Source organism: Leptinotarsa decemlineata, unplaced genomic scaffold (assembly GCF_025532065.1).
Source record: "Leptinotarsa decemlineata unplaced genomic scaffold, Ldec_3_MD MMD2_tig00026316_RagTag_RagTag, whole genome shotgun sequence".
NCBI lineage: Eukaryota > Metazoa > Arthropoda > Insecta > Coleoptera > Chrysomelidae > Leptinotarsa > Leptinotarsa decemlineata.
Window position 1 is genome coordinate 3,091,999 of NW_027412685.1, and position 27,966 is coordinate 3,119,964.

A 27,966-nucleotide genomic window follows, 5' to 3' on the forward strand; every position below is an offset into this window, starting at 1 on the left:
CTGAAAGTAATCAAAAAAAACTTTATTATGAGCGTGTCTTTACTCCTTCCCGAAGAAGCCATTGTATGACAAAACACGTGTTGCGTTTTTGTAAAACTGAAATAAATTGCTTTCTTCCTTTCTTTGGGAATTTCCCACATTTTTCGTAGAAAATCAAAACCTTTCTTTCCCAACATATATAATATTATGACATCTGTAGTGAACAGCAAATCTGATGTTGAAGTTTGGTAAGATCAAAGTATACTGCGAAATCGCTTATTGTTGTATTGTCTTGTTGATAAGGTGCCATTATCACGTTTTTTCATTCTGTTCCAACTCTGTAGTTATTTTTTAGAAGAAACAAGTTTGAAACAGTTGAAATACTGATGAGTTAGTTGCATTGAATTATCTTGTTTTATTCCACAGCTGCTTTCAGTACTTAACAACTGTTCAAGTTTCTTCTAAATTAAGTACCTGGCATTGTAAAAGACGCTTTCAAATGAACTTTTTTTTAATAGAAAAGTTGAATAAAATCAAGGACCCATTTAGGACCTTCGAAATTTTCTTCATGACAGGATTCATAGAGGGGAATAGGAATTTACATTTCCTACGTTGTAGGAAATCATAATGAAGAAAAGATAATTGAAACTTTCTATGGTTTTTACCATAGGTAGTGGTAAGTTTCAATTCTCTTTTCTTCATTCACATGATACTATAAAAGAATTGTATCCATTACCAGTCAGCGAAAGCGTAGACTGTCTTTTAAAACAAGTTTAGAGAAAATTCGTAAGATTAGTCGCATTCAAATCCAGGATCAGTCCTGAGAACTACCTATATAACTATCCTCAAAAAAATTCTCTCATAGGTGTTGAAACATTTCGTAACTAAGGGGATACTAAGGCTTGAAGATATATTTTTAAATTATTAATGGAATTGTTCATTGTCCTTCATTGTTATCCAAGATAATTGTTATCCTAAATTCACTAGAAATACAACATTCTCCCAACCACATTGTAGAACAAATCAGTACCTTCTTTCCTTTCTACCACCAACTATAAAAGCGGCAAATAAAACGGACCTCGATGTCTTCACTTCTATATCAGAGTCTCAGTTTCAGAAGCAGCTTGATTCATGGTGGAATATATAGTTTCTGCAAACGTCTTTCTTATAGAACATTTGATCTAGTGATATATTTTCATATGTATATGTATTTGATAATTGGTTGTACTTTTACAGTTTGACTACTTCTATATATATATATATATATATATATATATATATATATATATATATATATATATATATATATAATAATAATAATATTTTATAATAATAATAATATTTAATAATAAACAAATAATAATACAAATAAACACCAACAGAGAACATCGCGAAAGCAGAGCTTGTATGCGGTGAAACTGCCAAAATTTTCGATTAAAAAAATTATACGTATTCTATGAAATAAACTATAGCAACAAACAAAAAAGAAATACAGAAGAAATAATTTAGACAGTAAATAAAACTTTTTTATGTAGTAGTTAATAAAAATAATAATAAACAAAAAGAACTACAAACCATTGCAAACAACAGGATTTGTCAATACAAAAAAAGAACAACATACTATGTTACTAGGACGTCAGGCTCTTAGTAACAAATTAATTTGATGTCGTTCGTCCAAAACGAATTTTTTAATTAATTTTTTAAATTTTTTAAAATGTTCTGCCTGTCGAATGAACTCCGAAAGTATATTATAGGCTCGACTAGCTGAATGCAAATGACTTCGATGACCAATTGTTTTGAGTGTCAGTTCTGTTTTGATCAATTTTTTTACTTTATTTCTAGTGTTATGTACGTGGTCTATATAATCGTGACGTTTATGTTTATATTGAAAATACACTAAGTAACTGTATGTAGTACAACTGACTAATATCAAATATTTTAGCCTCTTGATAAAGAAGGTTTGTAGGATACAACATGTCTCTTTTAAATATTATTTTTAGGAATCTTTTTTGTAGAGTCTCAAGTTTGGACAAATGACAGTTTGCGGCTCCACCCCATCCCAATATTCCGTAATTTAGCCTAGATTCAACCAGAGAGTAATATACAATCTTTATCACAGGTAAGTCTAAGTATCGGTTCAGAAATTTTATTTTATATAGCATAGGCCTTAATGTTTTAATTACATTTTGTATATGTATATTCCATTTCATAGTATCGTCAATTGTTATACCTAAATATTTTATATATCTAACTCTATTTATTTCTATTATTTTATTGTTGACATGTAACTGTACAACATTAAAATCTGGTAAACCATTTTCATAACAACTAAATGGAACAAAGCACGTTTTTGAGTAATTAACAGTTAATAAATTATAATCAAACCAGTCTATAATGTGAATAAAATCTTGATTAATTTTTTGTTGTAGGTCAGCCCATGACTCACTCTGATAAAAAACAGCCGTGTCATCTGCAAAACTAATAATGGAACCTTCAGTATTCAAGGTAAGTAAATGATTAATATAAATGGTGAACAGAGTAGGCCCTAGAACCGTACCTTGCGGCACACCATATGTTATTAAATTTTCTTCACTTAATTTATCATTTATTTTGACTTTTTGCTTTCTTCCAGCTAAATAGCTTACCATCAAATTATAAACACTGCCCCTGAAACCTAAATCCTGTAAAGTTTTCAACATCCTATTATGAGACACTGTGTCAAATGCCTTTGCAACATCCAAGAAAATGCATAACGATTTTTTGTTTGTATCTAGTGATTTATAAATTTTGCTTGTCAGAAAAGAGATTGCATCTTGTGTTGACCTATCTTCCCTGAACCCAAATTGATGTTCTGATATTAAATTGTATTTATTTAAGTATTTTGTAATACGAATTTTCAAAATTTTTTCAAATGTTTTGGCAAAGTTAGAAATCAGGGAGATAGGTCTATAGTTGGAAACTTCAGTTTTACTTCCTTTTTTATGTAATGGGACTACAATTGATAGTTTAAAACAAGAAGGGTATACACCTTTATAAATAATATTGTTTATTAAATAACACAGTGGTGTTGCAATCTCATTTGCTATTTCCTTCAAACATTCTGCGGTAATTTCGTCGTAACCCGGTGATTTTTTGTTTTTTAAAGATTTTATGGTGTTAATAACTTCTTCTTCTGTTGCAGGTTACAAGAAAATTGAATGGGGTAGTGATTTGTAAGAATGTTTACAATTTGAAGTCTGCGGTATTTTATTAGCAAGTTCTGGTCCTACATTGGAAAAATAGTTATTGAATTCCGTAGCTATTTCAAAAGAATCAGTGATAGAGTTTCCTTGAACATTATGTATTTCTGTTATACTGTTATTTGTTTCTGTTTTGCCTGTGAGTTCATTTACAGTGTTCCACAGAATTTTTGAATTATGTTTAGATGCATCAATTTTATTTTGGTAGTAGTTACGTTTGGCTGTTCTGATCAGTGTTGTCAAATTGTTTTTATAATTAATAAATTCATGTTTTTTAAATAAATCATTTGGGTTTTTCTTATGTTCTTTATAAAGTGTGTCTTTCTTGTTTATAGATTTTACCAGACCATTTGTAACCCACTGTTTTCGATGTTTGTTTTTGGCATTTATTTTAATTTTTTGAGTATTAGTATCTATATTTGTTTTCACTACTTTCATAAGAGTTTCAGCTAATTTATTTGTATCTTGAATATCATAGAATGTAGTCCAGTCATAATGCTTTAAAGAATGTTTTAAGTTATTATAATTTATAGTTTTCGTATACAAACTTTGAATTTGCTGTCCCGAATAGTCTTTCCCAATGCCACCCTGTTGCAAATGTAGAATTGTCGATGAATGATCAGTGAGTGCAGACTTATAAATACAGGGGGCACACAAATTATTGGATAACTCATAATTTTTACTTCTTACAAAAATATGATCTAAGCAAGTTCCTGAAGCATCTCTTGTTATTCCATTTATTGTTGAAACAAAATCAAATTCATAAAGTATGTTCAAATAGTCAGACACCAACTGATCATCCTCATCTAATATGTTAATGTTAATGTCACCCAAAATGAAATGATAATCAGTAAGAAATTTTGATGCCACCAAATACCGCCCAAGACTATCTAAAAACTCTCTAATATCAGTAGATGGTGGTCTATAAATTGACGTAAGAATAATTTTTTCATTATTTACAGTTACATTTGTTTCAATGACTTTAAGTTGGTTAATGTTTATGATATTGGTATGGTACTTTAAATTATCACGTATGTATATTATCACGCCATCATTTTTGTTTATATCACCTTCATTATATATTAAACTATACCCATTTAATTTAAAAATACCTGTATTTTGAACCTTAAACGTTTCAGTTAAAACTATTACATCAAATTTATTTTCGAACTGTTCTAATATAATCTCTAGCTCATCCATATTCTTTGCAATGCTTCGTATATTGTGGTTAAACACCTTGAATGAATTTTTGCAATTTTTTTTTGTTAAAATATCCTCATATTCTACAATATTATATACAGTATAAGTATCTAAAGTTTTAATTCTAACATCCCTAATGTACTGATCCATCCCCAATTCTCTCTATTTCTTTACTGTCCTTTAAGATTAATTAATTGTCTACCCTAATTAGGAAAAAAAAATATATATAAATTATGCTAAAAATAATGAAATAATGAGAAATATATAAACAATTTTCAGGTCGCTGCCCTGGCTCAACATAACTTTCTTACATCTTCTTCACTCTGAATAAGGATTTTTTTGCCATTTATCCATGAGTAAATTCTTCCCTCTATGGTCCACGTATTCGTTTTTCCAAGTTTTTCTTTAGCAAACACCATTAAATCGTATTTGCTTCTTGTCAATTCTTCGGTTATGACTACATTTGAACCTTTCAATTTCTTTTTATTAAAGTAGACGGAATTCCGCTGCTTCAAACTATCAAATACAACAATAACAGGATCCTTATTTCTATTTTTTTTACTATTTATCCGATAGCAAGAGTTTATTTGTACATCAGGCACTCCGATCTTCATAGCAATTAAATTTTGAATATTGTCTTTCAATTCGTTTACATTTTCGTTCTTAATACCATAGAACCTTAATTTGAAGTTATTGGTTTTCTGTTCCAATTCTTCAACTTTTAGGGACAACTCTTCGTATTCCCCTTGTATAGTCCTAATTTTATTTGAATGTTCATTTATTTGCAAGGATAAATCCTCAACTTTTTGTAATAATTTTTGTGACAGTTTATCAGCTAATGTTTCGGATATATCCTCAACGAATTTCTTGTTTTGAAGCATTTCTTGCAACACTTCTTTCGATATGTCTTTAACCAATCTTTTTATCTCTTCTCTTTGTCTTTCAGTAAAAACCATTTTCGATATTTTTATATGAAGATTTGTTTGATTCAATTCAATTGATGCAAGAAATTAATAAAAGAACTAAACTTACAGTTTCGGCAGAAAACTATGTAAAAGTATTTCTTTATAATAAACACTCCACTATCGGCTCTTTTTTTAAACTATTTGTTTTTATCACCAAAAATTAAAAAATAGCCAGAGCTGCAACAATAGCGTCTACACTCGACGAAAACTCATGGCAGAATATATATATATATATATATATATATATATATATATATATATATATATATATTAATATATATAATATAATAATATAATATAATATAATATAATATAATATAATAATATAATATTAATATAATAATATATATAATATATATATATATATATATAATTTTTTGATTCTATCTGTACTTTTGTATTGGGTATAATTTTTAAATTGTATTGAGTAAAATGGGTCTTGAACCCCTGAATAAATGAATAAGTATAATAAAAAAAACTAATACAAAGAACAATAAACACATAAAAGTGTTTCAGACTATTGCTCGACCCATGGGTTTCATGAATAAATAGAAATCATAAAATCCTTACAATTAGGTGAAAATTCACTGTGACATTTAAACATATATAGTATATAAGGTGATTCCTGTAGGTTCTTTATATATAGGAGCAAAGTAGTGTGAAAAATAAATTTGCTGACATGGAAAATATTTTTCATAACTTTTCAAATAGATTCTACGATTTGCGTCATTTTTCATAGTCAGTCATATAATGTGGTTATTTTGTACTAACCGTGAACAACAAAAGGTTGTTTAGGAAAATCATGTTTCTGTTTTTGAGTACCTACTTATCAGTTATATTACATTTGGTGAGTGATTTTATCTATTGCTGGTTGCTCGATTGGTACCTCGAGCTGAAAAATAAGAAAGTTTGAATTGAAAAAAATGGATATTTATCTGAGAAATTGTTTAGGTCGGTTGGAATTTGTAAATATTATTTCCTAAAATATTGCATCAATATAAGAACAAAATATGAATTCTCAAATTGAATGATTTTTTTACTTGAATAACTACAAATTTCAGTAAGAGTATTCCTTTGAACGCACAATTATTAAAGACTGTTCGAATATATGAACCGAATACATAAATGACTAACTTCTCATTTGTCAAAAACAATACACTTCACATGGCTAAATACATCATCAATACTCGTCGTATTCTATTGGCGTGAAGTTATCCACAGATTTCTCGCCACACATGCGGACGTAGAAGAAAATAAAAATCTGTGGTTGGGATACGAAATTATTAGTACCCGTACTAATATCTGTGGCTGGAAATACCTATTCACTATAGGTTGAACGTGGAATTATTAAGACTATTTGGTGTTTAACTTTTTTTATAGAATCTTGAGTAGATTGACGCGTTGATAATCGTTTTCTCATCAACAATACAAATTTAGGGAAAAATAAAATTGGAAATATTAGACTTATTTTCCAATACCCCATATAGAAATGATATCCGATGATGTGCGTCCATCAAAATCACACAACTTCCATAGTTTCCTGAGTAGATTAACTTGGTGATGACGGTTTTCTTGTCATCTAAACAGATTTCGAAAAAGAAATTGTTGAAACAATCAGACTCATTTTTTGAGATTCCTTGTATTCATGAAAATCACACAACTCTTATACAATCTTGGGTAGATCGATATAGTGAAAACTGTTTTCTTGTCGCCCATACAGATTTGCGATAAAAAAATTGTTGCAACAATCAGACTCATTTTTTGAGATTCTTTGTAGAATTGAAACCAGAAGATGTACGTTCATGAAAATCACACAACTCTGATAGAATCTTGGGTATATCGATATAGTGAAAACCGTTTTCTTGTTACCCATACAGATTTCGATAAAAAAATTGTTGCAACAATCAGACTCATTTTTTGAGATTCCTTGTAGAATTGGAACCAGAAGATGTGCGTTCATGAAAATTATTATATATTATATATAAGTAAATTGTTGGTATTCAGGAAGGAGTTTTGATAGATGGATTGTATAATTTTCGTGAATTCATTTTGGTCTCTTGTATTTGTTCCTTGTATTGGCGAGTTTTATTTTATTTGCATATTCATTTTATTTGTCTTGGAAAGACATGTGTGATTCAACACTAATTAGGTAGGTACACCTAGATGTTAACTTAATGGCTGCCAGTTTTATCGCTGTTGGGAAGAATCGTTTTATTGCTGTGAAACTTTGTTTTGGTGGCCAAGCCTCCAATCAGTTTGAAGAAAATAATCTTCAATATAGGTACTCGCAAAAATTTTCCATTAATTTGTTTTACTTATTTTTGTCAGATTGTAGATCAGAATGAAAGAAATCTCGACTTTCAGAAAGGACAAAAACCATCTCAGTACCATACCACCAATATCCGAGGAACTTTGGAAATATTTTCAAGGAACTAGGTATGAAGGTGGTTTTTAAAACAAGTCATACACTACAGAGCCTTTTGGAAAGTCCAAAAGACAAAGTCGAGAATTCGGAAAAGTCTGGAATTTACGAAATTGATTGTAAGGACTGCGATGCAAAATATTATGGACAGACAAAAAGATCTATTGAAGTAAGATATAAGGAACACATAGCACACTTAAAATGTGGAAGACCTGAAAAATCAGCAGTCGCCCATCATATTTTGCAACAAAACCATTCCATTCAGTTCATTAAGATTAGTTAGACAAGTTAACAACAGGCAACTAGATGCCTATGAGAGTGTAGAAATAAGTAAACACAATAATATTATGAATAACGATGAATGACCTATACCAAAGAGCATACTATATAGCTTGTTGAAATAAAATAATGTTGTTGGGTTTACTGATTACTACATAAGGACACATTGCAAAAATAAATTTGGATAGGCAATATTGTGAAATTAATTTTTATATAGCTGAAAATTGTTTTATATAAATAAATGTAAAATAATAGATAAGGCAAAATTGTAAAATTAATTTAGGTTGGTATACCTGTATGGGTGGTACGCCTGGATGGTTTACCTGAATGGAATACCTATATAGCATAAATAGGGTTAGCTCGCATTAGTTTCTAGTTTTAATCTTCCTCTTTGAAGATGATCACTTGATAATCGAAACACGTGTCGAGGTGTTAAAAATAACGATTTGGTGTTGGGAAAAAAACTCTAGTAATATTCAGATTGTAGAAGATTAAAAAGAACCACAGAAATACCATGTCACTTAATATTTTTTCCGCTCTTTTGAATTATTGTTGAATATTTGACAACATAAAAACAATTTGAGAAATTTATTCCCCTATTCTGTTCCATATGCAACTGGCGTGAAAACTTTCTAGCACAGAAAACCTGTTCTGATGGTATGGACTTGAGAATATAAAATAACTTTCTTTATAAAAACTTGGGCGCACCAATATATTCAATGATTTAATTTCCGAAGTCTTCAAAATCTACTTTTTTTACAGTAGGTATGGATACATAGAAGATTAATTCTGTGGTCACCGCGTTCAGAATACAGGCAATTGTTTCAAGTTTCCTTGTCAAATAGAGTGCGTCAAGCAAAATCAAGTCAGTTTAAATTTTTGTTTGTCGGGTATGACAGTGTTCTCAGTAACGCCGTTGAGAACCTTGTTTTACGGTAATTAATTCATTTTTCGTTATTCACCCATCGGACGTTTTCTTTTTTGTGCGTATTTATTCTTGGCAGAACAGTAGTGCCGGTATCCAAATAAATAAACTATAAACGAGTTTTCAGCGATTCTATAGTGCAACCTTCAAGTGTTTGAGAAAAAATGAAATTGGGGTGAGTTTTATTCCAATACCTATTCAAGGCCTTTCGTCAACACACATAGTTGACGTTATGATGCTTCCTCCGCATTGCCTTATAATAGTTTTCTTTATTCATCACAGAATTCTCGATCTCGATATTGCTAAAATGATAGATATTATGACTCACCACCTACTTGACTGACATATCAGGTTATTGACAGCAAAAAATTATTTTTTTACGGCTTTGATCCCATTTTTTCATGAAAGAAACACCTTTCGCCTGATGATTTTTGTGTGTGTGAATTGTCCACCTAAATAGGAGTTAAAAGCCATCAGGTTTTTTCACTCTTTGCACTTATTTTTGAAAGAGCCCTGTTTCTCAGCAACTGTTCATACCACGTTATTGAAAATTGATAACCTAGAGTGAAAGTTGGCCATGTAACATAAATTCCAGCTCTGTAAGTAAAACGAATGAAAAATTTCCTAACCTGAATATAGGTATTAATTTTTTTTGAAGTTACAAATATTGGAGAAACGGCTAGCAATTTTTTTGAAAGTTTCATTTTTCACAGATGTAACAAGACGAATGGATGGAAAATAATAGGAACTGTGCGATATTTCGTTTGGAGGATATACATGTTCAAAGTTTGCCCCTATTTTCCGGTTTTGCACATATTTAGATTTCCACCTCCTGATTTCCACTTTATATATTTACGATTGATTCTAAGGTATAATCTGAAACCAAAAATGATTTCATTACAAAATTTCTGTCAGGAATCCAAAATTGACGTGGCCAGTAACTATTTAAATGTTCAACGGTAAAAAAATTTGATTCATTTCCAGGATAATTCTGAATCAAACTGAAAGCTTTCATTAGAAAGGAAAATATATATTCTATTTGAACTATTGTGTAAAAGATATGTTCATTGGAGTCAGTAGACAGTATTTCACAAATATTGATACAAATTATGATATAATAAAAAATTATACTCGTTTTTTTTATTTTTATTGACTACATCTCAATCTCAACGGTTTCTGCTACTACATATCTACATCCTATTTCATAGTGATGAAAGATTTGCATAGATAAGTGAAGGAGAGCTAATGCACAACATACTTTCAAAGGATGAAATTTGAATTTTTTTTTATCTTTGTGAATTTGCCTTAGGTTCTACCTCTTGAGCTGATAACGAACTGTAAGTGGAAAGTTTCACCAATTTATTTGGTAGGTAGGTACTGTTTTCGAGAATGTTCTATTTATCAGAAGTATTTGTATATCGTCGGTGGAAATTGTTTTTCTGAATTGACATTAAAATTTTCTCATCTGCAAATTCAAGAATTATATGAAAAAATACCTAAAACGTGACAAAAAACGGTGGTTTGTCATGGTTTTCGAGTTTTGCACAAAGTTTACTTTTGAGACGTTGTCAATTGCTTCACAAATTTTTATCAGCTCAGCTTCAGCTGAAGCTGAAGGGTATTACTCTCAAATAATTTTTATGAGAATTCCGCAATTGATTGGTTCAAAGTTTGACGACTCTGAAAATAAAAATGGATATTAGACTATAAGGAACTTGGACAATGAAATTGGATTAGTATTTCAGTATAGTTAGGCTATAACAGTTTGATCTTCCTCTTGTTTGGTGATCGAAACACGTGTCGGGGTGTTGAAATAACGGTTTGGTGTAGGGAAAAACTCCAGTAATATTCATTACTACACCAAAGGTTCCAAACAGTGCATCACAAGTACAACTTGAGGTTGATTTTATATTTTATTTTTGGATTTCCTAACAAACTGTTGGATTCAATTCAAATGATTCATTAGTTCTGCTAAGAAGAATTGAATTGTATTCCCAAATAAACTTAGTTACTTTGAATGCGCTTTTCAAAACATTTTGCCAGTATTTGGTTTCCCTGTTGATTTCCGTTTGAATGCCGTTTGGACTAATAAATGCATCTGCGAACCAATAATCAGGTCCAAGATAATATACGCTTCACAGAAGCTCTTGCTTATTTGTATGACGTTTTATTGCTTTCTATTGGTGTTTCTGATGGAAAAGTAAACAGCCAAGTTTTCTGATGGTTTTCTGATGTAATTATTGTAATGTGATATTAGTGCCAAAATTTTCCTCTAATCTGATAGATTTGTATGTTTATGTTTTTATATTTAAACAAAATTAGAAAATATTAGTATTTTAATGACGTTCACGTTAGATGTTTAAACAAAAATTAATTTGGTTTGTTATTGAATCGTTTAGATTCACATCCTCTAATATTTAAACAGATCTGGAGAACATTTGTATTTTAGATGATTGTTGACGTTTAATGTTTGGACAAAGATTTCATGCCACGCGCGGATTCATTTCCTTGTATTTTTTTCTGTTTTGTTCATTTTATGATTGTTAGAATTAAGATATGTAATGAAATAGTACGAATAAAACACAAATGTATTATTATTATTGTTGTAAAGAGTGGGTCTAAATGTCATTTTTTTCAAACCATTATTAACTATCTTTGACACGAAATCATTGATGAAGGTGGTGTGAGACCATCACCGGAAAAAATTAAGGCCTTCAAGGAGTTTCCAATTCCGAAAAATTTTCATGAGATCCAAAAGAAAATCTCTTATATTGGCAAGCTTTTTCAGAAATACGTGAAAGACTCCGCTCAAATAGCTAGACCCCTGACATGCTTGACAGAAAAGGATGCAAAATATCCGTAACCGAAATTAACGAATAATCCGAAATAATTACATACCGATCTGTAATCGTATACGAAACCGATATACATAATTATATTCCTATATCCAGATCCGAAATTTCATATCCACATAACATCTCTGTTTCACCATAGAGCGTTAATAACCCACCGCTGCACTGTTATATCCCCTCTCTCAATAATACACCGAAACAACCAAAAACATATTTCAATAGGTACACACTAATCATAACAAAAAATTAAATTTTTCGCCGGAAATTAAAACTAGACTGCCGTTTTCTGTGCTTCGATTCAATGGAATGACAATCAGGATTAATTTGTGTCTTGTAGCACTGATGGGTATCTCACAACTTTAAATTTTTGGAAATCAAATCAGCTCTTTCTGAATGATTAGCACTTTTCTATTTCATTTTAAGGAACTGTAAACAAACGATAAATATCATAATTTCAAAAAAAGTGTAATTAAAACTTACTTCAGTTCATTTCATTTAATGTTCCATTCATTTCCTAACAACAATGTTTGTATACAAATTAATTTTCAACATTTTAGAATGTTTCTATAGCAATTTCATTAGGGACAGGGACTCCTCTTATTCTAACCATGAGCTCTCTGAAATAGACTGTCGCTATGTAACGTATACTTTATATTTCACGAATCCCCACAAAATAATCTAGGTGCGTCATTTCAGGTAATCTAGCTGGTCACTCTGAAGGACCATGTTTGGAAGAGCTGACTAGATTACCTGAAATGACGCCTCTAGATATATGATGGAATTGGCCGATTCTTCATGAAAATCCATAACCAACATATTCAAAAGAACACTTTATTGTGAGATTTGTTTTGTAAAACTGTTTAGTGAAAATCTCACAATTAAATGTTTTTTGAATACGTTACGCCTCTAGATGTTTTTGAGGGATTACGTAACATTTAAGTTTACAATACACAACCGAAGTTCTTTTCCAAAATTTTGGATAAAAGAAGAGGTGCTTGCAACAAAATCATTCCAGGACATTTCATGACATAGGGAATACATTTGTAAACATACATCAATTATTGTGAATGATAAACATTTTGAACATTTATTTACCGTTTGTTTGAAGATCGTCAAAATGAATATAACACTACTGAACGCCAAGAACGGCACATACGTTGTCCAAAAATGTAGAATCGTTGGACCGATAATTAAAATACCTGTTAAACGAGGTATCACAAGCCTCCCTTTTTCCATTTGAAACAATAAAATACATTCTCGGCGATGAGTGATGCAACACTATTGTCTCTGTTACTAAGATGTAATAAAAATGATACCTTTTTACGTAAATTTTGTCCAGTTTAATGAATTGATAATTGATAATTGATTGAATAATTGATTTGATTGAAAGTTTCTTTTCTTCTTTTCAGAGCAGGTGAATAAAGGCTTGTTTTAAAAATTGATTTTCCAAATACTAATTTACATGCTCCTTAATCTGATCTTCAACTACAAAATTGGTATGGCGGCCATCTTGTTTCCACCATTTCGATTTTTTCTTCTACACCTATATATTGCATAAAAAACAGTCAGCCATATTGGTTGGTCCACCATAGTAGTTGTTTACAGCTGATTCTCGGCCTCCCCCCACCACTATGACGTATTAATTGCTTTTTTTATTGGTTGTTGTTTGGTGAAGTTTTTTTGTTGTGCAGTGAAGTCAAGGCATTGTGACCTTGAAGTGTCTGGTGCATGGATCGTTCAGATTTTTTTTTCATATGAGATTTTGTGTGTTTATGTGTGTGTGTAGGAGAATGCACGGTACAGGGTTTCATCATGTGCTTGTTTGTCTATGTACAAACATACGTCTGCATACTTCGAAGATCCTCCAAGTAATAAATGTTCCATCGGTGTTAGGGCACCAAGTTAGTAGTGGAGTGACGTCACAGCAATAACCGTTCAACGGCTAGAGAGCGACATGTTCACTCCACGACGTGTGGCAGAGTAATGCGTATTCATCGGTCTGCCCTCACCTCTCCTGAAGCGATGAAGGTTCGCTCTAGCCCCGCTATCGATGGTGACACAACGGCAGCCGAGGACTGTTTGCCTAGCGTCTACCCTCTCCGAGACCGCAACGACCACTGCTTGCTCGTATATCGACATCTGTTATCGCATTCAGTTGGGAGGTAATCTTGGCGCATGTAGTTGAGAAGTGGGGTTGGCTATGACGTCTTGACGGGTCCTATCAGAGTGTATTTAAGAAGCGTACGAGTGTTGGCTATGTCAGTTTACATCAAGTGAGTTAGTGAGAACTATTATATAAAATGTATTCCTGTGACTGTGGTAAATCTTTCACTCGTAGTGATAATCTTCGTCGGCATCAGCTCCAGAGTTGCCAAGGAGGGCCTGCAGTGAAACGGGTGAGAGTGGATAATGCAACACCTATGTATACGTGCAATTGTTGTAATGTGACAATTCCTATGAGCCAAGTGAATTCTCACCGAAGAACCATGAGTCATAAAAATAATGCATGTGTTCAATTGTCTGACGGTGTTCAAATTATAACGAATGCATTCAATTGCCGCATTGCTACATACAGGGTGGAGAGTTCGATTGTAACCAGTGACTACATGTCATTTTTCAATAAGATTAGGCAGAAGGTCATTGAATTACTGGAATCAGCCATCAGGATCCATAAAAGCATCAAGGTGAATATGGAAGTTTTTGGGAATTATATTCTTCAGACTGATGATTCGAGGGACACGAAGTCATTTAATTCCCAAAATAAAATAGTGGACCAATCTTCAGATTTGAATGCTGTTTTTGATGGATTCCGTGATGTAATTGAGGCTCAAACGACTGAGTTCCAGGATCGTGACTCAGGTATTTATTTTTTAAAAATTTCAATAAGATTGAATAGTAATTTTTTTTTTTTATATAATTCAGGTTGGACTTGTGAAAAAATATTGTTTCTCGAGGTCAACATTAATAAATACAGTCCACTGGAAGGACGTTCATATGTGAAGCTGCCTCAATGTATTCAATGGAAGAAAGCTGTTGTGAATGTTCGTAATGAAGATCAATATTGTTTTGCCTGGGCTATAACATCAGCATTATATCCTGCAGATAGTCGAGTGTCCGAACTTACGTCATATCCACATTTTTCCACTGTTTTAGATGTCACAGGTATGGATTTTCCGGTTAAAGTTAATAATAAGAGTATCGAAATATTCGAAGATAGGAATGATATTTCAATTAATGTTTACGGTTTAGAGAGTACATTTGAGAAGGGTAAAATGAAGTATGAAGTGATTGGTCCATTGCGATACTCACAGAGAAGACTCCGGAGACATGTCAATTTGTTGTTTATAACTGATGACTCCGGTAATGGTCACTATTGTTGGATCAAAGATCTTTCAAGATTAGTTTCTAATCAACTATCAGCTCATAGACAGAAAAAATATTTTTGTGACGGATGTTTGATATATTTTTCTGATGAGAGATTGCTTTTACGTCATAATATGTATGATTGTAATCACATTAGTACCACAACACCAACTACTAATTTAAAGATCAATAAATATGGTAGAATGGTTGCGGAAAATAAACTAATGTTTGAAAACTTTGAGAGGCAAATGAGGGTGCCATTTGTAGTGTATGCTGATTTTGAATCAGTGCTTAAACCGATTCATGTGAATGAGCCAAATCCTGGAAGTTCATACACGATTAAAACATTCAAACATGCCCCATATTCATTTGCTTATTTGATAAAGTGTTCATATAATGATGATTTGACAAAATTTGTTACATATAGGGGTGTAGATGCAGCTCAGAAATTTGTGAGTAGCATTGAAGATGATTTGAAAGAGATACATGAAAATCATCTCAGAAACCCTAAACCAATGGATACACAAACTGTCGAAGAAGAAGAACAGTTTGTTGCAGCCAGAACTTGTGGTATATGTAATAAAGCATTTACTGATGGTGACGTCAAAGTAAGAGATCATTGTCATGTCACAGGAAAGAAAAGATCACATGCCGCTCACTCGAAATGTAATTTAAATTTCAAAATACCAAACTTCATACCTATCATTTTTCATAATTTAAGTGGTTATGATTGTCATTTATTCATAAAAGAATTGTATAGGAATAAAGAGAAAGTTGATGTTATCCCGCAAACTAAAGAGAAATTTATATCTTTCACGAAGCATCTCTTTACACACAGCTATACCGATAAAGATGGTGTGGTTAGGAAGAATTATCTCAAAATGAGATTTATCGATAGTTATAAATTTATGACTAATTCGTTGGAGAAGTTGGGTGCAAACTTGACCTCCGATCAATGTTTGGAGATGCACAAACATTTCCCACAAATTGAGAAATTCAATTTGATGAGACAGAAAGGTGTATTTCCATATAGTTTTGTTGATGACATTGACAAATTGAATTATCCATTACTTCCGACAAAAAATCAGTTTTATGACACACTCAATTGTGAACATATATCGGAAACTGATTATGATAGGGCTAGAAAAGTTTGGAATTTATTCGAGTGTCAGAATTTGGGGGAATACTCTGATTTGTATTTGAAGTCGGATGTATTGCTACTATGTGATATTTTTGAAAACTTCCGCACCACAAGTTTAGAGATATATAACTTAGATCCGGCACAATATTACACTGCACCTGGATTATCATGGGATGCCATGTTGAAGTTCACTAATGTTGAATTGGAATTACTAACTGACATTGATATGATTCACTTTTTTCAAAAAGGTATACGAGGTGGAATTAGTCAATGTAGCGAGAGGAAACATATAGCAAATAATAGATTTTTACCCAATTATAATCCCAACGAACCTTCCACATTCATTACATATTTAGATGCAACAAATCTATACGGTCACAGTATGTCACAACCTCTACCAACAAGTGAATTTACATGGTTGACACCAAATGAAATTCTTAATCTCGATGTGATGGATGTGAGTACTGATAGTCCGTATGGGTATGTATTTGAAGTGGACATTCATTATCCACAAGAGTTGCATGATAAACATTCTGACCTTCCATTTTTAGTCGAAAAAATAATACCACCTCGTACACAATCGAAAATTCCCAAATTAATTCCAAATTTGAATGATAAAAGAAAATATATTGTTCATTATAGGAATCTACAGCAAGCTGTCAAAAATGGATTGATTGTAATGAATACACATAGAGTATTGAAATTCAAACAATCATGCTGGATGAAACCCTATATAGATCTTAATACTGAAATGCGTAATAGGTCTAACAACAAATCTGTTAAAGATTTCTATAAACTAATGAATAATGCGGTGTATGGAAAGACAATGGAGAATGTAGATAATCGAATTGATGTTAGACTCGTTACACATTGGGAAAATATAAAGAAAAATATAGGTGCCAGCACTCTCATAGCCAAACCAAATTTCAAAAATTGTTCAATTTTCACTGATAATTTCGTTGCCATTCAATTGGGTAGAGTGAAGGTTAATTACGATAAACCATTATATTTGGGATTTTCCATATTAGAATTATCTAAAACAGTCATGTATGACTTTTTCTATGGATGCATCAAACAACACTTTGATGAAAATGTCTCTTTACTTTACACAGATACCGACTCGCTCATTCTTAAAGTAAACACAGAAAATTTTTATGAATTCATAAAAACTAACATAAGTAGATTTGATACATCCAATTACAGTATAGTTAACCAATTCAATATTCCAGTAACAAGTTCAGTCTTGGGTAACTTCAAAGATGAATTTCCAAATGATCCAATCATGAGTTTTTATGGTACAGGTGCTAAAGCATATTATGTGAAATCTGTTGATGGTGAATTTAAGAAAGCCAAAGGGGTTAAACGATCTGTAATAAAGAATGAATTGACATGCGAAGATTATCAAAAAATCGTCGAACAAGGTGGTATGATATTCAGAAAGATGAATTCATTTAGAAGCGTGTTACATGATATGTATACTGAATTAAAAAATAAAGTTGCATTATCATATCACGATGATAAACGATTTATCATTCCGAATACTACCCACACTCTTCCTTGGGGTCATAATGATATTGAATTTTATGAAAACGATCCAAATGAGAACATTCGTTGGATAAGTAATATTATTCAACAATCACAATCTCAGGAGACTCCATTGGATCAATTGATTAATTTATTATCTGCCGAGATCAATGATTGAAATATCATTCAATATCTTCAAAACCGGAAAATTCAATATTGATATTTATGTAGCCATTTATAATTAATAATATATGATAGAAGTAATGTGATATTAATATATTATGTATGTATGTATATGTATTACTGTAATGAATATAAAATGATTAAAATTTTATTTGTATTATTTCTATTTCCCTAATCAATTACTGCAATATATAGTATAATGTAAATGATAGAAATATCAGTTTGAAGAGAATCATCGTAGAGTGCACAATGTCTAAAACAATCGATAAGTTTGGTAGAAAAAGAAAATGGGGTGGTAATGTCATTCGAGGTCCTCCTGGGAATGGTTTTAAATTAACAAAAGATGGTCATTATGACATGCAAAGGAAAATATTGAAAAATACAAGTGAACCAATTGACAAGAGTGATTGTGTAACTGTATCATATCTTGAGGGGGAAATTAATGGAGCAAAGGAAGTTATACTTCTAGCCCTACAAGCTGCAATACAATCCACAATAGGCAATATTGCTCGGGACGCCCGGCAAGCATTTGACGATAAAATTGCAGAGGCTCGGATAACTTTCACTCGTAAATTTGACAAACTTACAAGTGATGTAGACATAAAAATGTCTGACATAACAGCGTCTACAAATAAAAAATTTGATGCTATGTCAAACATAACAGGGACTACAATGAAAAAGTATGATGTACTGGAACAGAGAGTTGAAGTATTGGAGAAAAACCATAAAGAAGTTTTGGAGAGAAACTATAAAGTCAGGCCATCATCATCAGGTGGACTGGGATATCCAGGACTGAACATTAATCCAAATCATAGAATAATACAACCAAAACCAAAACCAACTGATGATGTATTAATGGAACCAACATGGTGAATGTATTCCCTCGTTAGGTTAGGTTAATAGCTACGTTAGGTTAGCTGCATACTTACGTTAGGTTAGGTGTTAGGTTAGTATTCCCTCGTTAGGTTAGGTTAATAGTTACTGTAGGTTAGGTTAGGTTAGGTTAGGTTAGGTTAGGTTAGGTTAGGTTAGGTTAGGTGTTCGGTTGCATAGCGGTAGGTTAGAGTACCAGGTTAGGTTACGTTAATACATACGATAGGTTAGGTGTTCGGTTGCATAGCGGTAGGTTAGCGTACTAGGTTAGGTTACGTTAATACGTTAATACGTTAGGTTAGGTGTTCGGTTGCATATTATGTTACGAACGCGCGCGCGAAGAGGGCGTAGATGTCTCTCCAGATGTCCCGCCTACCTGGGGCCGGAGGCCCCACCCACCTGGGCGGAGCCCAGGCAGTGGGCGGGGCCCGTTAGGGCCACGCCCCCCCCCCCCGTCGCCACCAACTTTTCGGATACCCCGCCCCTTTCCGAAGCCCCGCCCCCTTTCCGAAGCCCCGCCCCTCCCCTCCCCGAAGCCCCGCCCCCCGACTCCCAACATTTGCGCATGTACACCCCTACCCTCATCGCGCATGTGCGCTCCCACCATTTTCCCACCGCTCACGCATCGAAGTCGATACCCTCCGGAGAGCACTCCACAACATTCAGTTCGAGAAGTCATCTCATCGAGAGCAGTCCACTCCACAACAAGGCAGTACGTTCCAACGACCAACTTGATATTTGAGTAAGTAAATTAGGAATGTTATTTTTTATATCAACTAACTTTGTATTATTTCTTCTTTTTCAGAATGGCAACCAATACACAGGAGGTGAATAATGCTGTGGCGTCTATTCTGCCGGTGTCCGCTGACCAGGAGGAGGCAGCATCTTCGAGAGCGGTGACGGTTGACCAGCCAACCACTTCGCGTTCGCGAGTTAGGTGCAGATCTTCTAGCCCTGACTTATTCGAGGAGGAGGAGGAAGTCAGGGCTGTGAAGAAGGTTTGCCAACGACCTGCAGCAAAGGTTGGTCCTATTTCAAAGTACCGAGCTACTTGCAATAGGACTAATCCTTATGCAGGTAGTTTTTCGACCTCTCGTAAGAGGGCCTCCACATCAGCAGCAGCACCAGCAGCAGTGGAAATTCCGAGGAGTCCTTCTCCGGAGTTGGTGATATTGTCGCCGTTGGTGACGCGACTACCACCGCTGCCAGCGACACCGGCGGATCCTGAGGTGTTGGTGCCACAGCCTATCGGAGAGGTTAGTGAAAAGATGAGTGTTTTTCTGCAGAGATGCAAGAAAGCAGAACGAGCTGCCCGATCTAGCGAGGCCGCGTTGGTTACCATGAAGCGACAAATGGCTGAAATGGATAACCGACGGAGGGAAATCCAAAAGGAAATGGCCGAAATAGATCGGAATTATGCATCTCTGCAGGAAAGGTGTAAAGCAGAGACCTCTTCGATAAAGCTGTACAAAAAAATAGTGACAGTTATGGACACTCTTTTTGTAGATGAAGTGTAAATGTAAGATTAGTTTTAGGTTAGTTAGGAGTATTTAATTATGGTAGTTTTAAGTTTATATTTGTTAAGTTTATATTGAATAAAGGAAAAGGAAGTGAAATAAAGGGTGTACACTGTTTTTTGGTTTGGTACACATTGAACAATGCGATGGTTGGAGCATTTTTCTTCACTTCCTCTTATTATTATTATTATTTTTTTTATTTCAATTCCAAGTTCTTCTAGACAAATACCTCACATCAATTTTTGTGTCCTCTAATCACTTGTAAATAATTTCATGTGAAGAAAATTTAAAAAATAAAAAATAGACATGTTTCATAGTGAAATCGACAAGTATATTTCATTTGTATTTTATCCATTCAAGTATCTCTTTCATTGAATATGTCTTATGTCACTTTGCAATTTACCCCTACTCATTGAATATGTCTTATGTCACACTACAATTTACCCCTACTCAATGTTCCACTCCTCTCCCACTCCCTCTCGAAAGTATAAAAGTAGAAATCATCTGATGAAACATTCAGTTGATCAGCTAGCATCGAGATGGAACCCGATTCAACCTCCGAACCCTATAGCTGCCCGGATCAGGGGTACAACTTCAATTACTGGGATAACAGCCAGGTACAGGTAGTCTCTTCCACCACGGAACCCCACAGTCCGCCATACGAATACCGGGATCACGACATCAGGATGCAAGTTCAACATGTCACTGGCAGTGACGAAGGACACTTGGATGACTCGGAATATCCAGATCCTGACGGATGGTGGGACCCTGCTTATGATGACATTGTCCCAATGAGTAGCGACGACGATGATGATGACGACGACGACTCTGGTGATGATGCTGATGACGAGCTTGACGTTAGACGTCCTCCACCATCCCCTATCCTCATCGAGGATAGTCCTCCGCCATCCCCAATCCTAATCGATGATGATGTCCTCAATTCCGATGATGACATATAATCATCTACTCGTCCATCATTTCCTTTCCTTTCCTTCCACGGAGTACACACTTTTTGGTTGGTGTACACGAGGCACTGCGAGGCTGGGGCAGTGTCTTCCTCCCTTCCTCTCCCTCTTATTAGTTTTTTTTTTCCATAATAATCACTAGAATTTCTCCTAATAATCGCTCAGAGTTTCATTCTTGATGTTTTCGAATCTCAAACACTGTTCTACATTTCACCCCCTCCATTTCATTTCTTCCAATATAAATATAGCAACAATCCCAGTTCTATATCATTCTTCCACAATGTCGAGTACAGGACCCATCCAAGTACATGAAATAGATTCAACGTCTGATCATTTGAGTACAACCTTCGCTCAATTTCTGCAGCGAATCTATGATCTTCCTGATGATTTCGCAGAACGAGTGGAACAAGGTATTCAGGACGACATAGATGCTGTTGACGATAATAATGCGGATGATGTGATTAGTATATCATCTGATTCAGCTGATTATGACGACGACGACATCATGAGTATATCATCTGATTCAGATGACTACTATGAGGATGATATCATTAGTATATCATCTGATTCAGATGACGATACCATAATTATTGTTTCTGATGATGAGGAGCGTTAGTCCATATCATTGCATGGATTAATAAAAAAATAACAGCCCTTTTCAGGGCTACAATTAAAGACTGAAACAATAAAAAAAATAGCTCTTTTCAGAGCTACCATTATACTTTCAAACAGAAACAGATTCATACCATTGTTAACATTATGTTAACATTATAATCTCAAACGAAATATATGTATGTGAAAGTATTCATCATTATATGCATATGAATGATTGACAAATGCCAACTTCAACTTTCATTTAAAGTAGTACTCATCATATGCATAGATATTCAATGACTATCAAATTCCAAATTTCGACTTTTCAGTCAAAGTAGTAATTTATTTGTCATATAATGTATAGATATTCAAAGACTAACAAATTTCCAACTTAGACTTTTATTAGTCAAAGTATTCATTTGTCACATAATCTATGAATACTAATACAACTAACTACTGTTTGTGTGAATAATGTAGCCCTGAAAAGGGCTGTTGTTTTTTTTTTGACCAGTAGGTCCACGGTTATTGTGCCACAGGTTGGACATTATTACATATAATACATGTAGATACTCGGGTGAAGTTTGTTAGTGGCCTCTCGCAAGCTTCACACCAATTCTGTCCCATTTCCATAATTGAGACAGTGTTGTGGGTGTTGACATGGGCATACCACCCTCCATTATTGTTTCTATGCGAATAAAACCGAAAGCAGCACCAACATAGTTTTTTGTTCTCTCCATCTATTGTGCTGATCAATACGTATGCATCCAATGCACAATACAAATCCAAGGGATCTTCCAGTGTCTCACTGACATTGAGTGTTCGCATACCGATCCTCATAGCACCATCACCTTCAGTTGTGTCAGCTTCTATCCCTTCATCATCTCCTTCTTCATCCATGACCCTCTCAAACTCCATCACGTCATCATCTTCGTCGCTTTGGTTGGCCTCGTTTTCAACTTCGTCTATCTCATCTTCATCGACTCCAACATCTTCTGCTTCAACTATCACTTCCTCTAGCGGAACATTGACATCCTCATCATCTGATTCGTCTATCCAATTGTTTTCATCAACAGCAGCTATTCTATTTAATGCAGCATTTATTTTTGCAGAATTCATCTTGTTGTTGTTTGCTCACAGTTGTAGAGAGTGAATGAATGAACTCTAGGTTTGCAAGTCAACTTATATAGGAGGTGATGCGACTCCCACTTGACTCGTTTAGAGTGGAATAGTAGGAGAAGTTATCCCACTATACTTCCACATGATGTTGATTCGTATAAATAGAGATCGTAGGTATAGGAGAGAGCATTCAGAGTTTCTGTAAGTCATCTCTTAATATTTCTAATCGAATTAGTAAAATGCCGTTTCCAAAAGAGTGGAATGAAAAACCAAAAGTGTGTGTCTACCCAATGATGATTGCAGGGGCTATTGTGTGCTACTTTTGTCAAATAAGTAGACCTAAGGATTCAATCAATCCATGATTGTGTAGTGATTGCGTGTTGCGGATTCAACTATCGCCTCCTTCTCATCCACCGAAGCGAACAAAATCGGATTATCGTCAACAACAGTTACAGTGTCTGAAGTGTTCCGAACCTATAATATTTAACAATATAGGTATCTGTAGAAATATTTGTGGTACCTGTGCTGCCGTTCCAACTCCACTGCAACGTTGTTTGCGTTGTGATACATATTCCATGAATTGTTGGAATCATGTATGCAATGCATGTAGAAGTACTTGGGATCTGTGTGAGAAGGTTGGTCAACTCTACCCCAATAGGAGAATCCATTTTTTTCAATGTTGGTGTTTGACGCACGAGCAACAACTATTGAGGAATAGAGTCAAAGAACGTTCCACATCCACAGAGACATATTAACATTTTTCATTTTTTATTATCGTTATTGTCCTCTATTATTAATAAATATATATATTTTGAATTTATTTGTATTATTTTCTAACATTTAAAAATACATGCATGCAACACAAAGTTTTCCTCTTAAATGACAAAGATTGTTACATGCGTGAATAGTTTAGTGAGAGAGCGCATGTGCCAGTTGATGAAAGAGCGCATGCGCTAGTTTATTTTCTTCTATAAATGGTGAGGTCTCAGTAACATCATCACCTTTCCTATCCACATTCTATTGCTATCACATATCATTCCTCAGACCTTAATAATCATGAGCTCTATGCCGCTATTGATTGCTGAAGATGGTTCACCACTTGTTGATATCGATCAGACTGATTTTGAAAATATTCCAGTATTACATTTATCGAGTCAAGATTCGATAAATGATTTTGATATTAACGACTTCGTTAACTTTGCAGATGTGCCAGAACCAAATGAGCAAATTATTATTGAAAATCCGATCGTTTCGCAATTATCATCACTCAAACACTCTTCATCTACCCTTCCTCTTGGTGTTGATAAGAAATCTAGAACAATCAAGAGGAAGGTTACTAAGGCATCTTCATCGATTGTCACTGACTTTAAAGAAAAGAAAGAATCCAAAAGTGTTGTGCGACAGAAAAAACCCGCAACGAAAAGTGACAGATCGAAGAGGAAGCCAAAAGGTACTCCTAAAGAAATGAAGAGTGATTTGAAAGCTGAACCGCTATCTTCTTTCAGCCCCCTCCATCGGTTTGGGGAAATGAAAAGGAAAGCAAAATGCCGTCTTGTAAAGGCACAGATGACTATTGCTGAACTTGAAAAGAGTGAGCGAGCTATTAATGCTAATAATGAAACTCTTGAAGCATTAGATGCCAAGATTGCATTAGCGAAGGTTGAATTGGCTAGAATGTCTAAAGATGCTGATGAACTCCGTTCAAAAATTGGTAAAGATAAGCAATTCCATCAACGTTCGAGAATGCAAGCTCAGGCTGAGCTTGAGGAGTCGACTAAGCTTTATGAGACAGCATTATCAGTGAGAGATAATTGGCAAAAAGAGTTGGATACTGCATTTCAAAGTGACGGCGATTAGTTTTGGGAATGATAATGTGTTTTCAATATCGTGAGTTGAAAAATATAAGCGGGAATGGAGTATACAATTAATTTGGTTTGGTATACACAGAACATTGCGAATGGCTGGGGCAATGTTTACCGCTGCAATATTTTTCAGTTCACATACTTATAATTGAAATGAAAACAATAATGAACTTTAATATTACTTTATTCATAAAAGTCACTATTATATACATTTAAACCATATTTGATTCATCAATCCAAGAATTTTGTTCGCTAGGAAGGCCTAACCACTTTACATATACTTTATTTTTTCTTCTCTTCAACACCTTCTCAATCAGATATACGTCAGGATTCTCGGTTCGTAATAACTCTTCTTCGTAAAAACATCCTCTAATCGGCTGTTCATTCATATCTTCAAGATTATAAGTCGTTGGGATGGTTTTATTAATTTTAACAATCTTGAATAGCTCCGTGGTAAAATTCGCAGTGTAAGACTTTTCAAAAATATGTTTGTATTTACTTATACGTACAATATCATTTAATTGGAATTTGGGTTTACTTTGTCTTCCTCCAATTCCATTGATACCCTTGAATTTTAATTTTGTTGTTGAATCAACATTGATGGGTGCCATACCTATTGTACGATGAACTTTATTATTATATCTACTAGTTATAATTGGAAGAATATCAAGCCATTTGTGGTGACCTCTCATCGAAAATTCCTTGTAGAGCCATGCCTTTATTGTACGAATCACTCTTTCTGCTATAGCTGCCTTCTTTGTGCTAAATGTTGAATAATGATTGATATTATATTCTCGCATGAGAGATGAGAAGCTTTTATTGAAAAATTCTTTCCCTTGATCGCTTTGTATGTGTTTGGGGGAGTATTTGGCTTCTTTCAGTACATGTTTCATTGCATTAGTTACTGTACTACCTGTTTTATCTTTAACTGCTACAGTCCACAGATATTTGGAGTAACAATCTATCACTACAAGTATATATCGGTATCCTTCATTACTTTTTGCATAAGGTTGCAGTTCAGCTAAATCTATTTGCCATAGATCTGCAAAACCTTTGATGGTGGTTATTCTTCTACGAAAATTACGTCTTGCAGGTTTATGTAATTCATTAACAACTTGTCGTTTGACATCACTTATTTCATTAGTCATTCTATTTCAATATGATTAAAGAGAAAAGGTGATAATGTTACTGCATTGAATGATGATGTGACAGTGATCATTACATGTGAATATGTTAATATATTATACCTTCTTCACGTAATTCTTCAATTATTGAAATTATTTCATTATCATGTCCGGTATGTCCGGCTGACTTTGAAGCTACCAATAGTCGTAGGCGAGCAACTAACTCTTTCGGTGAATTCCAGTACACATAATTCACAGGTTTAGAATTATATATTTTCTCCATTTTCACTCGTTTGAGTGCTCCACCAATTTTACTTCTACTTCTTATTGGATATTGTCGTGAGTCTAATAGAGGTTTGATAACTTCACGAAATTTTTTAGAATTTGTATTTTTAAAACCATTCTTCAGATGATATTGTTTATATGGAGCATTCGTTATTTTCAATATTTTGGAATATACTTGACGAGTTTCTTCATTATCAACATCTTGTGGATTCTTCAAAAAAATCATATCATACAATTCTGGACTACCTGCGCATTCATATTTTTTCACTTTATTAGCATCCCAAAATGAAATGTTTCCATCTTTGAAATTTACCACTAGACTTCCCATTTTCAGCTTTTGTGTAATTGGATCCATACGTACGCCAAATGTTCCATCATATGCTGGATTTCTAGATTTTATATTATTCAAATGTTTCATCAAAACATCTTCACCACTTTCATTCATAACAGGTGAGATGTCAGGATCCGAGGAATCGATGTGGGACGATGATGGTGTTTCGAATAGAGTTGTTCTCATATCGTCTTGAAGTGTGCTCGTGTCACTATTCACAGATGATACACTACCAAAAGATTGTTTTCTTCCTATTGGAGTACTCATGGGATAATTTGAAGTAGATTGAACAGTTCCATGATTTGGTGATAACACTGGTGATTTAGAAGTAGCGTTTGATGATAAAACATTCAATGGTTTCATTATGGGCTCATACAATCTTTCAAGTGTCGTACGATTTTCAATATTATCATTCTTGATAGAGTTGAATTTCTGCCTGACAGCTTCTGTTGTCTCTACTAGTTGACGTTTCAAATTTATTTCATTGTTTTTATTTTCAGGATCTTTTTTTGTATTCATAATGCCCTTTTTTTTGAATTAAAGCTTAATTCGTTGGTGAAGTGACCACTACAATATTCAGTGATCGAATAAGTTCCAAAAACAAGATCATGGGTATATAAAACTATCGAATCCTTTGCGATATCTACCTTCATCTATTTTTCTATCCTTATCAATGACTAGAAATCCATATTGGTCCTCCCAGCATTTAACACACATCAATTGGAATTGTTTGAATGTTACATCGGGTGAAACATGATCTGAATAAATGTGATGTAAATTCGTCTCATCTTGTTTGAACATTATAATGAAATTGGTATTGTCACGCACTAACTGTTTGGGTACCCGTGAATATGTCTGTGCTAGATAAAAACAATCAACATCCTTATGACGTCCCATACAGAAATATGATCTAATAATATCTTGCTTTTCACATATCACATCATCGAAAATGAAAACAGAATTAGGCTTAGCGTCGGAGGGTTCCACTATTTCTGCATTATTGCTGAATGTATAAAAACCTAATCCTTTTATAGGTTCCAAAACACTTCGCAAGTACTGATATTTAGGTTGATTGAGTGATTTCGAATAGAGATACACATTTCTAAATCTCAGTCCTTGTGGATGTGTTAATAGTGATATCATTGCATTCGTCTTTCCACAATTTGAAGGTCCTATAATGAGTCCTCGAACTGATGATGGAAGTAGTGGACCATGTCTGAATACCCT

General features: G+C 33.8%; 1 protein-coding gene and 1 long non-coding RNA gene across 2 annotated transcripts in view; one reads left to right on the plus strand and one right to left on the minus strand.

Annotated features, from left to right (window-relative positions):
- Positions 1-10,140: 10,140 nt before the first annotated feature.
- Positions 10,141-27,966, minus strand: part of LOC141485347 (uncharacterized) — a 28,463-nt gene continuing 10,637 nt past the window's right edge. Inside the window, exon 3 of the long non-coding RNA XR_012467150.1 lies at positions 10,141-10,689. This is a non-coding gene — a long non-coding RNA (uncharacterized lncRNA). The remainder of the gene's footprint in view (positions 10,690-27,966) is intronic.
- On the plus strand, positions 19,529-20,462 carry LOC141485346 (uncharacterized). Its single transcript, XM_074181843.1, has 2 exons — positions 19,529-19,687; positions 19,751-20,462. The coding sequence occupies exons 1-2, from the start codon at positions 19,536-19,538 to the stop codon at positions 20,460-20,462; spliced, it is 864 nt and encodes a 287-aa protein (XP_074037944.1). The 5' UTR covers positions 19,529-19,535.